We start from the raw sequence: 16,662 nt of genomic DNA on the forward strand, positions 1-16,662 counted from the left end.
ATTTGTTTAGAAGTTAGAATTTGTCCGGTCTTTACAATATGAAACAAAATAAAAAACAGTTAAGAATTTAGAATGGTTTATTTTATATTTATGTTTTTGCATAAGGATCAGGGATCTTAAGGGATAAGACAATGAGGGATAAATTTTTATACATCCCCAATTATGATAAACAATATTACAATATGAAACAACATGAAACAACAGTTAAGAATTCCGAATGGTTTATTTTATATTTATGTTTATGCATAAGGATCAGGGATCTTAAGGGATATGACAATGGAGGATATATTTACAGGGTGGGGCAAATAAGACCGGACAAACTTTAAACGGCCATAGCGCCAAAACTACTTGACCAATCAGGACGTTTGACCCCACTATAAAAAGCTTAGGTAATTACCTTTTAGCAAAAAAAATCTTTGGATGAAGATGGGCTCGTACTCCGAGCTGGCCGCGCGTATGTTTAACAAGGCAGATTCGAAATGCGCCGGTGGAATAATCTGGATCCTCGACTAGGGCCCACTAAATCGGATCTCAGCCTATCTGTAGATGAGGTAGAGTTATGCAACTTGCTGGGGATACTGTTAGATACATAAGTAAGACACTAGAAAAGACTAGAGCTCTCTATCTAAAGTGGCTTGGCTGTAGTACTCCGGCAAAGTGAAACGTGACAAATTTTAAGATGTCAAAAATTGTGTGAAATCGTGAAAATTTCTCGGTTCTCGAGATCCATTTAGAACTCATTTTAGACTATGGATTGTGCTGACAACCCTAGCTGAATCTTCATGCCATTTCCAAAAAGGTATAGAACGTCGTTCCAGCTCAACTGTGGTCCAAAAAAGAGCCTCCTTGTCAAAGGGTAGCGTTAAAGTTGGGTGAATTTGGATCCTGCGGTTACTCACGTTCCTAAGGAAATGGGGCCTCCCAGCAGCCCGATCTTAATTCAATGGACTTTTGAGCCTGGGGCTACTTTGAAGTATGCACCAATAGACGTGCCTATACAACAAAGACCTCCCTCATTGCCACCATCAAGTAGAAATTCGCCAGCTTGGACAGGGACATGGTGACCAGGGCCTGCGGGCGGTTCAGGGGGCGGTGATTGAGGCTGGCGGCGATTTTATTGAATAATCTAATAGTTATATACCTATTTTGCTTGCCAGTTTTTAAAATTCAATAAAATCTTTAAAATTGACATTTTTATGTTCATTTGTTTAGAAGTTAGAATTTGTCCGGTCTTTACAATATGAAACAAAATAAAAAACAGTTAAGAATTTAGAATGGTTTATTTTATATTTATGTTTTTGCATAAGGATCAGGGATCTTAAGGGATAAGACAATGAGGGATAAATTTTTATACATCCCCAATTATGATAAACAATATTACAATATGAAACAACATGAAACAACAGTTAAGAATTCCGAATGGTTTATTTTATATTTATGTTTATGCATAAGGATCAGGGATCTTAAGGGATATGACAATGGAGGATATATTTACAGGGTGGGGCAAATAAGACCGGACAAACTTTAAACGGCCATAGCGCCAAAACTACTTGACCAATCAGGACGTTTGACCCCACTATAAAAAGCTTAGGTAATTACCTTTTAGCAAAAAAAATCTTTGGATGAAGATGGGCTCGTACTCCGAGCTGGCCGCGCGTATGTTTAACAAGGCAGATTCGAAATGCGCCGGTGGAATAATCTGGATCCTCGACTAGGGCCCACTAAATCGGATCTCAGCCTATCTGTAGATGAGGTAGAGTTATGCAACTTGCTGGGGATACTGTTAGATACATAAGTAAGACACTAGAAAAGACTAGAGCTCTCTATCTAAAGTGGCTTGGCTGTAGTACTCCGGCAAAGTGAAACGTGACAAATTTTAAGATGTCAAAAATTGTGTGAAATCGTGAAAATTTCTCGGTTCTCGAGATCCATTTAGAACTCATTTTAGACTATGGATTGTGCTGACAACCCTAGCTGAATCTTCATGCCATTTCCAAAAAGGTATAGAACGTCGTTCCAGCTCAACTGTGGTCCAAAAAAGAGCCTCCTTGTCAAAGGGTAGCGTTAAAGTTGGGTGAATTTGGATCCTGCGGTTACTCACGTTCCTAAGGAAATGGGGCCTCCCAGCAGCCCGATCTTAATTCAATGGACTTTTGAGCCTGGGGCTACTTTGAAGTATGCACCAATAGACGTGCCTATACAACAAAGACCTCCCTCATTGCCACCATCAAGTAGAAATTCGCCAGCTTGGACAGGGACATGGTGACCAGGGCCTGCGGGCGGTTCAGGGGGCGGTGATTGAGGCTGGCGGCGATTTTATTGAATAATCTAATAGTTATATACCTATTTTGCTTGCCAGTTTTTAAAATTCAATAAAATCTTTAAAATTGACATTTTTATGTTCATTTGTTTAGAAGTTAGAATTTGTCCGGTCTTTACAATATGAAACAAAATAAAAAACAGTTAAGAATTTAGAATGGTTTATTTTATATTTATGTTTTTGCATAAGGATCAGGGATCTTAAGGGATAAGACAATGAGGGATAAATTTTTATACATCCCCAATTATGATAAACAATATTACAATATGAAACAACATGAAACAACAGTTAAGAATTCCGAATGGTTTATTTTATATTTATGTTTATGCATAAGGATCAGGGATCTTAAGGGATATGACAATGGAGGATATATTTACAGGGTGGGGCAAATAAGACCGGACAAACTTTAAACGGCCATAGCGCCAAAACTACTTGACCAATCAGGACGTTTGACCCCACTATAAAAAGCTTAGGTAATTACCTTTTAGCAAAAAAAATCTTTGGATGAAGATGGGCTCGTACTCCGAGCTGGCCGCGCGTATGTTTAACAAGGCAGATTCGAAATGCGCCGGTGGAATAATCTGGATCCTCGACTAGGGCCCACTAAATCGGATCTCAGCCTATCTGTAGATGAGGTAGAGTTATGCAACTTGCTGGGGATACTGTTAGATACATAAGTAAGACACTAGAAAAGACTAGAGCTCTCTATCTAAAGTGGCTTGGCTGTAGTACTCCGGCAAAGTGAAACGTGACAAATTTTAAGATGTCAAAAATTGTGTGAAATCGTGAAAATTTCTCGGTTCTCGAGATCCATTTAGAACTCATTTTAGACTATGGATTGTGCTGACAACCCTAGCTGAATCTTCATGCCATTTCCAAAAAGGTATAGAACGTCGTTCCAGCTCAACTGTGGTCCAAAAAAGAGCCTCCTTGTCAAAGGGTAGCGTTAAAGTTGGGTGAATTTGGATCCTGCGGTTACTCACGTTCCTAAGGAAATGGGGCCTCCCAGCAGCCCGATCTTAATTCAATGGACTTTTGAGCCTGGGGCTACTTTGAAGTATGCACCAATAGACGTGCCTATACAACAAAGACCTCCCTCATTGCCACCATCAAGTAGAAATTCGCCAGCTTGGACAGGGACATGGTGACCAGGGCCTGCGGGCGGTTCAGGGGGCGGTGATTGAGGCTGGCGGCGATTTTATTGAATAATCTAATAGTTATATACCTATTTTGCTTGCCAGTTTTTAAAATTCAATAAAATCTTTAAAATTGACATTTTTATGTTCATTTGTTTAGAAGTTAGAATTTGTCCGGTCTTTACAATATGAAACAAAATAAAAAACAGTTAAGAATTTAGAATGGTTTATTTTATATTTATGTTTTTGCATAAGGATCAGGGATCTTAAGGGATAAGACAATGAGGGATAAATTTTTATACATCCCCAATTATGATAAACAATATTACAATATGAAACTACATGAAACAACAGTTAAGAATTCCGAATGGTTTATTTTATATTTATGCTTTTGCATAAGGATCAGGGATCTTAAGGGATAAGACAATAGAGGATAAATTTATATACATCCCCAATTATGATAAACAATATTACAATATGAAACTACATGAAACAACAGTTAGGAATTCAGAATGGTTTATTTTATATTTATGTTTATGCATAAGGATCAGGGATCTTAAGGGATAAGACAATAGAGGATAAATTTATATACATCCCCAATTATGATAAACAATATTACAATATGAAACTACATGAAACAACAGTTAGGAATTCAGAATGGTTTATTTTATATTTATGTTTATGCATAAGGATCAGGGATCTTAAGGGATAAGACAATAGAGGATAAATTTTTATACATCCCCAATTATGATAAACAATATTACAATATGAAACAGCATGCAAAGCAGTTAGGAATTCAGAATGGTTTATTTTATATTTATGCTTTTGCAAAAGGATCAGGGATCTTAAGGGATAAGACAATGTGGGATAATTTTATATTCATCCCCAATTATGATAAACAATATTACAATATGAAACTACATGAAACAACAGTTAGGAATTCAGAATGGTTTATCTTATATTTATGTTTATGCATAAGATCAGGGATCTTAAGGGATAAGACAATAGAGGATAAATTTTTATACATCCCCAATTATGATAAACAATATTACAATATGAAACAATATGAAACAACAGTTAGGAATTCAGAATGGTTTATTTTATATTTATGCTTTTGCATAAGTATCAGGGATCTTAAGGGATAAGACAATGGATGATAAATTTATATACATCCCCAATGATTATTAACAAAATTACTGAACCTAAAAATTGTTGGTTCAAAAGTTTGGAACCAAACAATCAACATTCAATAAAAGTACCCAAGTTTTTAATTGAGCGATTAATATAACATGATTATAAAACTTTGGGTACCAGTGTAATTTACAGTCGAATGTCTCCTTTCTCCCTGATTAGAAAAGATGAAAATTAGCATATAAAAAAATAAAATGACTTGTAAAGACTATCTTCTAATCTGAAAATTATAGAGTAGCTTTACTACTTAAATTAGGGAAGTTGGGGACATTTGGCTGTTTATTACAATAGCTCCCAAAGATTTATACTGACTTTTTCTTATTCGTTTCCTTAACAACTTTGGGGTCTTTTATTGAATTTTAATTAGTTAGTTTATCAAGTTGAGTTTCGAAACGTTTAAACCAATAATTGTAAACTACAGAAGGGGAAATTTTGTTTATAATCATTGGGAATGTGCATCAATTTATCGGCCATTTTCTTATCCCTTTAAGGTCTTAGGGGATAGGAGAATTGACGATAAAAAACTTTGAGTACCAGTATATTTTATAGAATAATTTTCCCCTCAATTCCTGATAACAATTGAACTGAAAATGATGCATTTAAAATTTATTGTTTTGCAAGGAATCTAGGCTAGGGTGTGCATCTGGGAGGGAGGGGACATTGGTATGTTTATTACTCTAGTCCCTAAAGTTTTATAATAAAATTTTTCTTATTCGTTGTTTTAATAACTCTTGGGACTTTTATTGAATTTTGATTGGTTGGTTCATTTAAGTTGATCTCTAAACGTTTCAACCAATAATATAAGTAATTTTTTGCTTTATCATTAGAAATGTGCAGCAATTTATCAACCATTGTCATGTGATCATATCAATTTAGATCCCTGGGAGGGCATAATATACATTAACAAGGAATACATCCATACAAGCGAAGCTTAACCGAATTCAGTCAGACAACCGGACATTAACTTATCAATCTTACATCTATATAAATAAAGGAGGCTTAATATGGAGAGACATGAATACATTTTTTACTTGTATAGTAAAGACGTTTCACTTAAAACATTGTGCTCGATCGCCCTAGTAATCAATAGTCCAAAACCCTTACTAGTTATTTATCGTATCCTATTATAGACAGCTTTCCGTGGATATTAAAATGCAAAATTATAAGATTTAAACCTGTTCGTTGTCCATAGGGGCCAAAGGCCTAGGCTGACAAAACAGATATTAATCTTATTTTAATATTCGCATAAAGCTATATAATACGATGCGATAACGTTTAATAAATCGTACCTAACTACTACAGGGCTCATCATTCAAAATTTGAAACTGATAGAACAATTCTAACAAGCCAACATTTACGACTATACATTACAAAGAGACGTTTGGGCCTACCCTAATTATAGAAAAGTTTTGATTAAAAAAACAGAAACTTATATTAATGAAAACTACTTTATTGCATCTTATTGTAAATGTATAATATATAATTTATCAAACGTAAAAAATGAACAAAAAACTAAATAGAAAATACATTATTATAATAAATTTACAAAATTCATTAGTAAAATAATAATACATTGTTAAAACAAAACAAAAATATATAGAGTACTTTAAATCAAGAAAATTTAAAATTTACTGAATTTGCTTAGAGGGGGGCATTTATAACCAAACATACTATTACTTAAAATCAAACCCATTAACCCCCCCCCCCATTTATATTTAAATTCAGTTAAAGATAAAGGGGGGGGGGGATATAATATTTCCCTATACCTAACCCCTGCAGGGCCTATATCTGCATACTAAAGCCCAAACCCTACAAGGCTACATAATACCCAATAAAACCTAACCTAACTTTAAAATAAAAAACAAACTAAAAACTACCCTATCCCCTTAAAGATTCAAAGTATGAAATGAATATGGTTGGTAAGAAATACCCTGCCCCCCCCCCCTTCATTTTTTCAATAAACATATAAAGCTTTTCTCGTATTAATTCGAACCCGATTAATATTCGGTGGAATAGAACCGGTTCTCATCCATACGAAAAAAATATGTCTAGCATCGTATTATATCCAGCTTTCTACGAATATTAAAATGTACAATCATGAGATCTCGGGGCTAAAACCACTGGTTTTAATCTCATAATTGTACATTTTATATCCGCGGAAAGCTGTTTATAACATGATGCGAGAAATAACGATTATTTAACCATATAAAAGTAAAAAAACGGAGACCATAATTTTCTAGATGAAATCATTATTTAATTAATAATACAAATATTTTAACGGAATAGTTACATTAAGAATATTTGATAACAATCAAAATAATTTATACTTTGAAAACAACATGTTAATATTAAAAAAAAATATTCGAGTTAATGCCTTTTAAATATAGTTAAACGAGGGATCTTTAGGGATAAGACAATGGACTACAAATTGATCCCCAAGGATAATAAACAAAATTACCCTTTATGTCCATTAAAATCATTGGTTGAAAAGTTTGAACATGAACAGTTTTTGAGCAAAAAATAAGATAATGTGGTTATAAAACTTTGGGTACCAGTGTAATCTACAGTCCAATGTCCCCCGCCCCCTTCCTGCAATTGAAGTTTAAACGCTCTTTTGATTATAAAAAATATATTTTAATTTTTGAAGTCATTTTTGAGGTTATGTTGATTAATTTAAGGTAACGTGATCTTTTAAAATTAGCGTTTAGTTAATGCGCTTATTAAGTCAAACTGTTATTAAAAATGGCTATTTAATTTATATTAATTTGGTCAAAATTAAGAACAGTTTGACCTAATAAGCGCATTTGACTACATAAACAGTAACAAATAATTTTACGGAAAATACACAAAAATTATCCTCTTTTATTTTAAATATTTTGACTAGGGTTGGGCCGGATACCGGATATCCGGCTGATTTTAAATGCCGGATATCCGATAACCGGCCGGATATCCGGCCAACGCCGGATAGTTTCAATATCCGGTATCCGGCCGGATATCCGGCCACACCGGATATCCGGCCCAACCCTAATTTTGACAAAAAATATTACTTATAAAAAAATACAGTATAGGTAATAATTAATGCAACCCTTAACATTTGATTTTATTATCAAATTAATGTAATATTTATTTATTTTGATTGGTGAAAAAAAATATCCAATATTTAGAAATGTATGCTTAAGAAGAATTTTTTAATTGTTTTGTACTCGTTAATTCTTTTTGGTTTTAAGTTTCTATTTACTTGCAAAGGGCACAAAAAAGTATTATTTTTAAGGTCCTTGGGGCCTTACAAATGACCAAAAAATGTTGTAATTTTCGGAAATGGTAAAAACTATATTGATGCCTTTTTTTCCACAAAATATGTACTCGTCAATGAAAGACGTAATTCTTATTTGCATAGCAACTCTACGATTTATTAGGGATAAGACAATGGACGATAAATTGATGAAGAACTCTTATGATTACAAAAAATGACTTCCGTTTCAGTTCCCAACTTATTGATCCAATGGAAAGGATAACATGGCTATAAAACTTTGGGTACCAGTATAATTTACAGTCCATTGTCTACTCCCTCACTTATAACAATTTACAGGTTATTCGTCCATGGTGGGGTAAAACTTTGGGTACCAATTATTATTCGTCCATGGTTGGATAAAACTTTGGGTACCAATTATTCGTCCATGGTTGGTGTGCCGTCATTACGGCTTCTGCTGAACAGTTTATCCTCTTTTTCACCCTAAAAAATAATATACATTTTGCAGGGATCTAGAGGGATAAGGCAATGACCGATAAATTGGTGTAAATTCCCAATGATGATGCACAAAATTATCCCTTCTGTAGATTACATTAGTTATTGAAACGATTGGAGACTCAACAAAAACCATCCAATCAAAATCCATTAAAAGTCCCCAAAATTGTTAAGCCAAAGCATAGGATATTATACGTTATTATTGTGCCGAAGGATCTCGCTAACCCCTAGAGAGATATGATACTTCTTTACAGTATAGCTTTCCATAATTTTGGCTTATGGTTGTTGTTGTTGTAGCCATGATTCTCTGAAGTTAGGACTCAGATGCACACGGAGACTGGAAGTGAGAATCCTTTGGCCAATCTTAGATTGGTAAGTTTCGCGCACAGCTGATTGAATTCTATGTTACATTACAAGCTGACCAGCAATTCTCGTGGAAGCTACTCAATTATTACATTACCCTGGCCTAGAGTTTTGGCAGGTGTTCCATATTAAGCCACCCTAATTAATGGCACTCTCATACGAGGAGCATGGATGAGGGAAAGCATAGTTAGAGCTGCTTGATTTGTAGAATCCTAACTTCCTACAAATCTCCCCCCTTACAACCCTAGGGCATCTTAGGGAAGGTTGCGTGATCATAATCTGACAAATTGCGACAGCATTTGTCAACCAAGTGCAAAGTCTATGTGGAGACTTGAACTCGGTTTCTCCCAACCACAGCGTAGTGCGCTAACCACTACACTATGGGACACCCCTTATTTGGCTTATGGTTTATGGCTACCTCGGGCTGGTGAAAACTATCACCCTCATAAGTTAAATAGTCACCAGAAAAAGTGAACCATCCCCAATCTTTATAGAAATATTTTCCAAATTTTTAAAAATGGAAGTGTGGGTAGGTTACTCCCTCCCCCCCAAATCATATTTATTAAATTTCAGTGAACTTCTCTGTCCTATATTTACCTTACTAAATGAGTCTTTGCTATTTTCATCGTCTTTATAATCTAATTAAAAAAGATATTTAAATTCTCTTATTTATTAAACACGAATTAAACACCACCCCCCTCTGCCCCCTCCAAAAAAAAAAAAAAATAAATAATCCACTAATATGAAATTTTTATCTTGCCTTAATATGAAAATCTTGGACCTCCTTTATTCTGAGTTGAGAATACCCAAGAAAAGAAATAACTATAATAGTAAAAAAAATCTACAATAATTCTCACCCCCACCCAAAAAAAAATATTTTCATTAAATGAGAATATCTTTCCCTGCTTCCGGGTCGTAGGGTTCATCTTCGCCACCTTCTGTTGGGGACGGAGTCGCGCTGATAGGCTCGGTGCCTGGCGAGGATACCTACAATACAAAGTGTCAGAGATCTAAAAGGATACAGATAAATTGATGTACATACACAATCTTAATCTTAGTGGTTGAACAGTTTGGACATTCAACTTATTAACCAACCAATCAAAATCCATTAAAGTCCTTAAAGTTATTAAGCCAACTATTATGAATAAGTTATCATAAAACTTTGGGGACGGGTGCAATAAACAGACCAATGTCCTCTTCCTCCTTGATAGATTCCCAACCCTTGTACTTTGAAATGCTCCTAGAAGCCTCTAGAGACGCTCAAGTATTGAATAATGTAACTCACCCTATCCTGTTTTGATTTAGGAATATTTAGAGGAATAACATCTCCAGTATCCATTTCTGTATCGGAAATGTCTTGTATATCCTCATCAACCTATATAATAATAATATCTGTATCTATTTCTGTATCAGAAATATCCTGTATGTCCTCATCAACCTAGATAATAATAATATATCTGTATCTATTTCTGTATCAGATATATCCTGTATATCCTCATCAACCTATATAATAATAATATCTGTATCTATTTCTGTAACAGAAATATCCTGTATGTCCTCATCAACCTAGATAATAATAATATATCTGTATCTATTTCTGTATCAGATATATCCTGTATATCCTCATCAACCTAGATAATAATATCTGTATCAATTTCTGTAACAGATATATCCTGTATATCCTCATCAACCTAAATAATAATATCTGTATCCATTTCTGTATCGGAAATGTCTTGTATATCCTCATCAACCTAGATAATAATATCTGTATCAATTTCTGTAACAGATATATCCTGTATATCCTCATCAACCTAGATAATAATATCTGTATCCATTTCTGTATCAGATATATCCTGTATAACCTCATCAACCTAGATAATAATAATATCTGTATCTATTTCTGTAACAGAAATATCCTGTATGTCCTCATCAACCTAGATAATAATAATATATCTGTATCTATTTCTGTATCAGATATATCCTGTATATCCTCATCAACCTAGATAATAATATCTGTAATCAACCTAAATAATAATATCTGTATCTATTTCTGTATCAGATATATCCTGTATATCCTAATCAACCTAGATAATAATAATATCTGTATCCATTTCAGTATCAGATACATCCTGTATATCCTCATCAACCTAGATAATAATATCTGTATCTATTTCTGTATCAGATATATCCTGTATGTCCTCATCAACCTAGATAATAATAATATCTGTATCCATTTCTGTATCAGATACATCCTGTATATCCTCATCAACCTAGATAATAATATCTGTATCTATTTCTGTATCAGATATATCCTGTATGTCCTCATCAACCTAGATAATAATAATATCTGTATCCATTTCTGTATCAGATACATCCTGTATATCCTCATCAACCTAGATAATAATATCTGTAATCAACCTAAATAATAATATCTGTATCTATTTCTGTATCAGATATATCCTGTATATCCTAATCAACCTAGATAATAATAATATCTGTATCCATTTCAGTATCAGATACATCCTGTATATCCTCATCAACCTAGATAATAATATCTGTATCTATTTCTGTATCAGATATATCCTGTATGTCCTCATCAACCTAGATAATAATAATATCTGTATCCATTTCTGTATCAGATATTTCCTGTATATCCTCATCAACCTAGATAATAATAATATCTGTATCCATTTCTGTATCAGATATATCCTGTATATCCTCATCAACCTAAATAATAATATCTGTATCCATTTCTGTATCAGATATTTCCTGTATATCCTCATCAACCTAAATAATAATAATATCTGTATCCATTTCTGTATCAGATATATCCTGTATATCCTCATCAACCTAGATAATAATAATATCTGTAAATATATCTGTATCAGATATATTCTGTATATCCTCATCAACCTAAATAATAATATCTGTATCCATTTCTGTATCAGATATATCCTGTATATACTCATCAACCTAGATAATAATATCTGTATCAATTTCTGTATCAGATATATCCTGTATAACCTCATCAACCTAGATAATAATAATATCTGTATCAATTTCTGTATCAGATATATCCTGTATATCCTCATCAACCTAGATAATAATATCTGTATCAATTTCTGTATCAGATATATCCTGTATGTCCTCATCAACCTAGATAATAATGATATCTGTATCCATTTCTGTATCAGATATATCCTGTATATCCTCATCAACCTAGATAATAATAATATCTGTATCTATTTCTGTATCAGATACATCCTGTATATCCGCATCAACCTAAATAATAATATCTGTATCTATTTCTGTATCAGATATATCCTGTATATCCTCATCAACCTAGATAATAATAATATCTGTATCTATTTCTGTATCAGATATATCCTGTATATTAAGTGCAGTAAATTTTTTTTCATGGAATGTTGATGCAGTAACTTTTAAAAAGGTAATTAAATAATAATTCATTTATAAAAAAATTATTTTATTATAAATTAGTATCAATATTAAATGCATAAAATCTGTCAATTTTTGCATAGGGCAAATTTCTGTTTCGAAGACGACATTACAATATTTATATTATTCGCGGCAAATATTACAACTTTAAAATTATCATTACCCGACAACCACTGGACCGATTTTGGATTGGTCAACGGATTTGAATTTATTACGGCCAGGACATATATTTAGACACCTTATCTATCTATCTACCTTATTATCCATAGGAACAATATCATCATCACTCCAGTCCTCGGTAGCTATTTCTGTCTGTCTGTCTATCTATCTATGTATCTACCTTATTATCCATAGGAACAATATCATCATCACTCCAGTCCTCGGTAGCTATTTTTGTCTGTCTGTCTATCTATCTATGTATCTACCTTATTATCCATAGGTACAATATCATCATCACTCCAATCCTTTGTAGCTATTTCTGTCTGTCTATCTATCCATCTCTACCTTTCTGTCTGTCAGTCTGTCAGTCTGTCTATCTATCTATCTATCTATCTTTGTATCTACCTTATTATCCATAGGAACAATATCATCATCAGACCAATCCTCTGTAGCTATTTCTGTTGGCCTACTCTCACTCGATCTAAAAAGAATTACAACCCATTAATAAAAGACAAGAGTTGAAATGGACCTGGACCTCGTGAAGGAGAAGCATATCGGTCCAGTGCAGTGGTTAGCGAGATCTAGAGGTACAGGCACATAATATACTTATACAAAAAGCAAAATTAATTGGCCAATATGATTAGCTTGAACCATGAAGGACTTCCCTACTATTTAGAATTTCAGGGCAACTTTTGAAACTTTTTTGAATTTATAGATAAATACCAGAGAGAGGGGACACTGGTCTGTTTTTTTTTACATTAGTCCCGAATATTTTATAATAAAGTTTTCTTATTCGTTGGCTTAACAACTTTAGGGACTTTTGATTAGTTTGTTCATTTAGTTCAGTGTTCAAACGCTTAAACTAGTAATTTTAATCTACAAGAGTGATAATTATTTGTTTCATCATTATGGATGTACATTAATTTATCAGCCATTGTCTTATACTCTTATATCCCTGGATAAAAAACACAGAAGATATAGAAAAAGAGAAAATTTTGTGCTAGAATGACAGTCAGAGTTACTTAAAGCGTAGCTTCTCTACTAACAAAAGCACGTTAATGTTCATGTATAATTGAAATAAGAATGAATAAGGTAAAATTTACATCCTTCTCTCTTATCATGGCGTTTCCATCATTAAGTTAAGTCTTTTTTATTTTGTTATGAAAAACAATGGACAATAAATTGATATCTATAATACAAAGTAGAACGATGTCTGTCTGTCCGTCTGTCTGTCTGTCCCTTAAGATCTCGGTAACCACTGAACCGATCGGATTCTACTCTTCAGGGTATCTACCTATTGGTCCTGTGGTGGTTTTAAGCTATTTTCTTGGGGGGTGGGACACCCCCAACCCCCCCAAAAACCAAAAAATCCCCCACAATTTTTTTTTTTTTTTTTTTTTTGAAGGAGATTTCCATGGTCCTTTACGATTTTCGCCATAATTTTTTTTTATCACCTCTTGGGGCAAAGCCCCTAGAGGCTAGGGGCGAAGCCGCTAGTTTATAATACAAAGTAGAACGATGTCCGTCTGTCTGTCCCTTAAGATCTCGGTAACCACTGAACCGATCGGATTCTACTCTTCAGGGTATATACCTATTGGTCCTGTGGTGGTTTTAAGCTATTTTCTTGGGGGGTGGGACACCCCCAACCCCCCAAAAACAAAAAAAATCCCCCCCCATTTTTTTTGCTGAAGATTTCCTTGGTCCTTAAACGAATTTCGCCTAAATTTTTTTTACCACCTCTTGGGGCAAAGCCCCTAGAGGCTAGGGGCGAAGCCGCTAGTTTGATATAAATAAACATAATTACTACTTCTGACTCGAGTTTAGAGATGCTTCGCTCCAAAAAATTGTACCACATGTTAATAAAAAACAGTATTCCAAGTAATTTAATTCAGTTTAAAATAGATAGAACAATTCTAATGTAAATTAACGAAACGAGCTAAATGTGTCGGAAGGAAAGCGTGCCGACCCTAATTATAGTTTAGAGATGCTTCGCTCCAAAAAATTGTACCACATGTTAATAAAAAACAGTATTCCAAGTAATTTAATTCAGTTTAAAATAGATAGAACAATTCTAATGTAAATTAACGAAACGAGCTAAATGTGTCGGAAGGAAAGCGTGCCGACCCTAATTATAGATAAGCTTAGCTTTCAAAATGTACTTTTTTTCTGCCAAGTTGAAAGAACTATTGTTATGTAAATTTAATTTTGTTTTCAGCGTATTGTATTGTTTGGGGTGAGCTATCACTTTTCCACAACAGTTAGTTGACACAGAGAGAGGGGATAATGGGCTGTTTATTACACTAGTCACCAAAATTTTAGTAATACTGTTTCTTATTCGTTGGCTTAACAACTTTTGGGACTTTAGTGAATTTTGATTAGTTGATTTAATTTTGTTTTCAGCGTATTACATTGTTTGGGGTGTTCTATCTCTTTCCCTAAAATCCATGGATCTAAAGGGATAAGACAATGGTCGATAAATTGATGTTCATCACCAATGATTATACATAAAATTAGCCCTTATGTAGATTAAAATTAGTGGTTGAAACGTTTAAAACTTATCTTTTTGAACCTAACAGCCCAATGTACCCTCCCTCGCTTGAACTACCCTTTTATCTCATTTACAAGCAATTACGATTAAAAAAAAGTATCCAAAGTGTTTCAGCCAACTTATGCGAAAAGGCGTTTATAAAACTTTGGGTACCAGTGTAATTTACAGTTCAATGTCCCCATCATATCTAGACTGCAAATCTAATAACTTTGAGAATATATCACTCTGCAGATGTAATTGCACACCCATTGTTGGATGTTTTCATAATTCACTCAACTCCACATTCAACAGTTTTATTCAATTTAAATTAAACTTTAACAATGTCTTTTTAATTAGGATTAGGTAAAGATGAAAAAAAGCATTTGATTTACCATATAAAATTCTTATCTTTAATAATATATTTCTATATATTTTAAGTTTGTCTGTCTGTAAGTTCATATCTCAGAAACAGATCTAAAGTATAGCTGTATATACAGACAACTACTTCTCTTTCTTTTTCAAAGACCTCTTTCGTCTGCTTCTAAATTATTTTCTGCTACTTGGCTGTGTGAATACAAGCGACACCATTGGTTGATTTTTAATGACCAAATAGAAGGGTTGCATGCACAAGGTGGTTACGATGGTGAGATACAGTCATTTAACCTTTTCTCCCACTAGTGTTTTACTCTAATATCTCAGACAGTTAATGACAGTTAGGAAATAACTTCCAAAATCAAAAAACCCTCACCCCAAAATTTCAAAAGGATGTAAGATTTTAGCCACTATTCCCTACAATTTTATAAGAGCTTTTATCGTATTTATCGGAAACCGATTAGTATCCGGTGGATTAGAACCAGTTATCATCCATACGAAAAATGTATGTCTAGCATTGTATTATATCTAGTTTTCTGTAAAAATGTACAATAATAAAATCAAAACCAGTTTTTATAGCTTGTGCCTTTTGCACTAGGGGCTAAAAAACTGGTACTTATCCACCGGATTTTAATCGGTTTCGAAGCCATACTGGAAAATTTTTACCTTGTTCTCTCGCGATGTGGTCGCCTTTCATAATCCCGTTCTCTTGACCGTCGGTCATCCTCTCTTGACCGCCAACCCTCGCCCGACCTGCGACCTAAAAATATTATGTTTGTTTTTAAAGACAGATATAGGTCAGTGATATTTTAAGAAAAAGACCGATAAATTGATTTACATCCCGAAAAATGATATTTCAAATTAACCCTTCAGGGGGGTTGAATTTTACTCTCCTAAATTAATTATACATCTTGACTAAACCTATTAGAAGCTCCACTCCTACGGTCCAGTGGTTATCCAAATTTTACACAAAGGCAGGGAGTAAGAGAGGGGACAATGGATCGAATATTCAATTTTTAGGAGTCTCAGACTTTGGGTACTGGCTTAAAGGGAATGTGTAAGAATACCTATAGCAGTTTCTGACTGACTTTGGGTACTAGCGCACAGAATGCCGCTAACTCGTTTGTTAATTTTGAATATTGCTGACAAGTATCAATAAACTTAATTTGTTATGACGTGGCTGGTTTTGAGTATTTTTTCTCTCAAGAAAATATCATTTCATAGATAAAAACTTTATTGTGATATTTGTTTAATAAACAATCTGAGAATCCAATTAAATTTTGGGTTATGTAGCTATGAGTTGAATGGGTTCCAGGGAGATTTTTCTAGTTATTAATTACAGAGTGGTTACGTCAGTCTGATGTGCTGGTAATATAATTTTCAAATGAATGCT

General features: G+C 33.8%; 1 protein-coding gene across 3 annotated transcripts in view; it reads right to left on the minus strand.

The window, feature by feature from the left end:
• Nucleotides 1-8,128: 8,128 nt before the first annotated feature.
• LOC145304204 (death-inducer obliterator 1-like) overlaps nt 8,129-16,662 on the minus strand; it is a 116,136-nt gene continuing 107,602 nt past the window's right edge. Inside the window, exons 48-53 of one of the 3 annotated variants that reach the window (XM_080146022.1) lie at nt 15,936-16,029; nt 12,776-12,851; nt 10,041-10,130; nt 9,658-9,742; nt 9,353-9,393; nt 8,129-8,380 (exon numbers count right to left, since the gene is read on the minus strand). In XM_080146022.1, coding sequence (XP_080002148.1) covers nt 8,315-8,380; nt 9,353-9,393; nt 9,658-9,742; nt 10,041-10,130; nt 12,776-12,851; nt 15,936-16,029 — 452 coding nt within the window. In that variant the 3' untranslated portion in view covers nt 8,129-8,314. The remainder of the gene's footprint in view (nt 8,381-9,352; nt 9,394-9,657; nt 9,743-10,040; nt 10,131-12,775; nt 12,852-15,935; nt 16,030-16,662) is intronic. The other 2 variants (XM_080146023.1, XM_080146021.1) reach the window with 2 other exon arrangements.

The sequence above is a fragment of the Acartia tonsa genome, chromosome 13 (genome assembly GCF_053477335.1).
Source record: "Acartia tonsa isolate MP-2025a chromosome 13, ASM5347733v1, whole genome shotgun sequence".
Lineage (NCBI taxonomy): Eukaryota > Metazoa > Arthropoda > Copepoda > Calanoida > Acartiidae > Acartia > Acartia tonsa.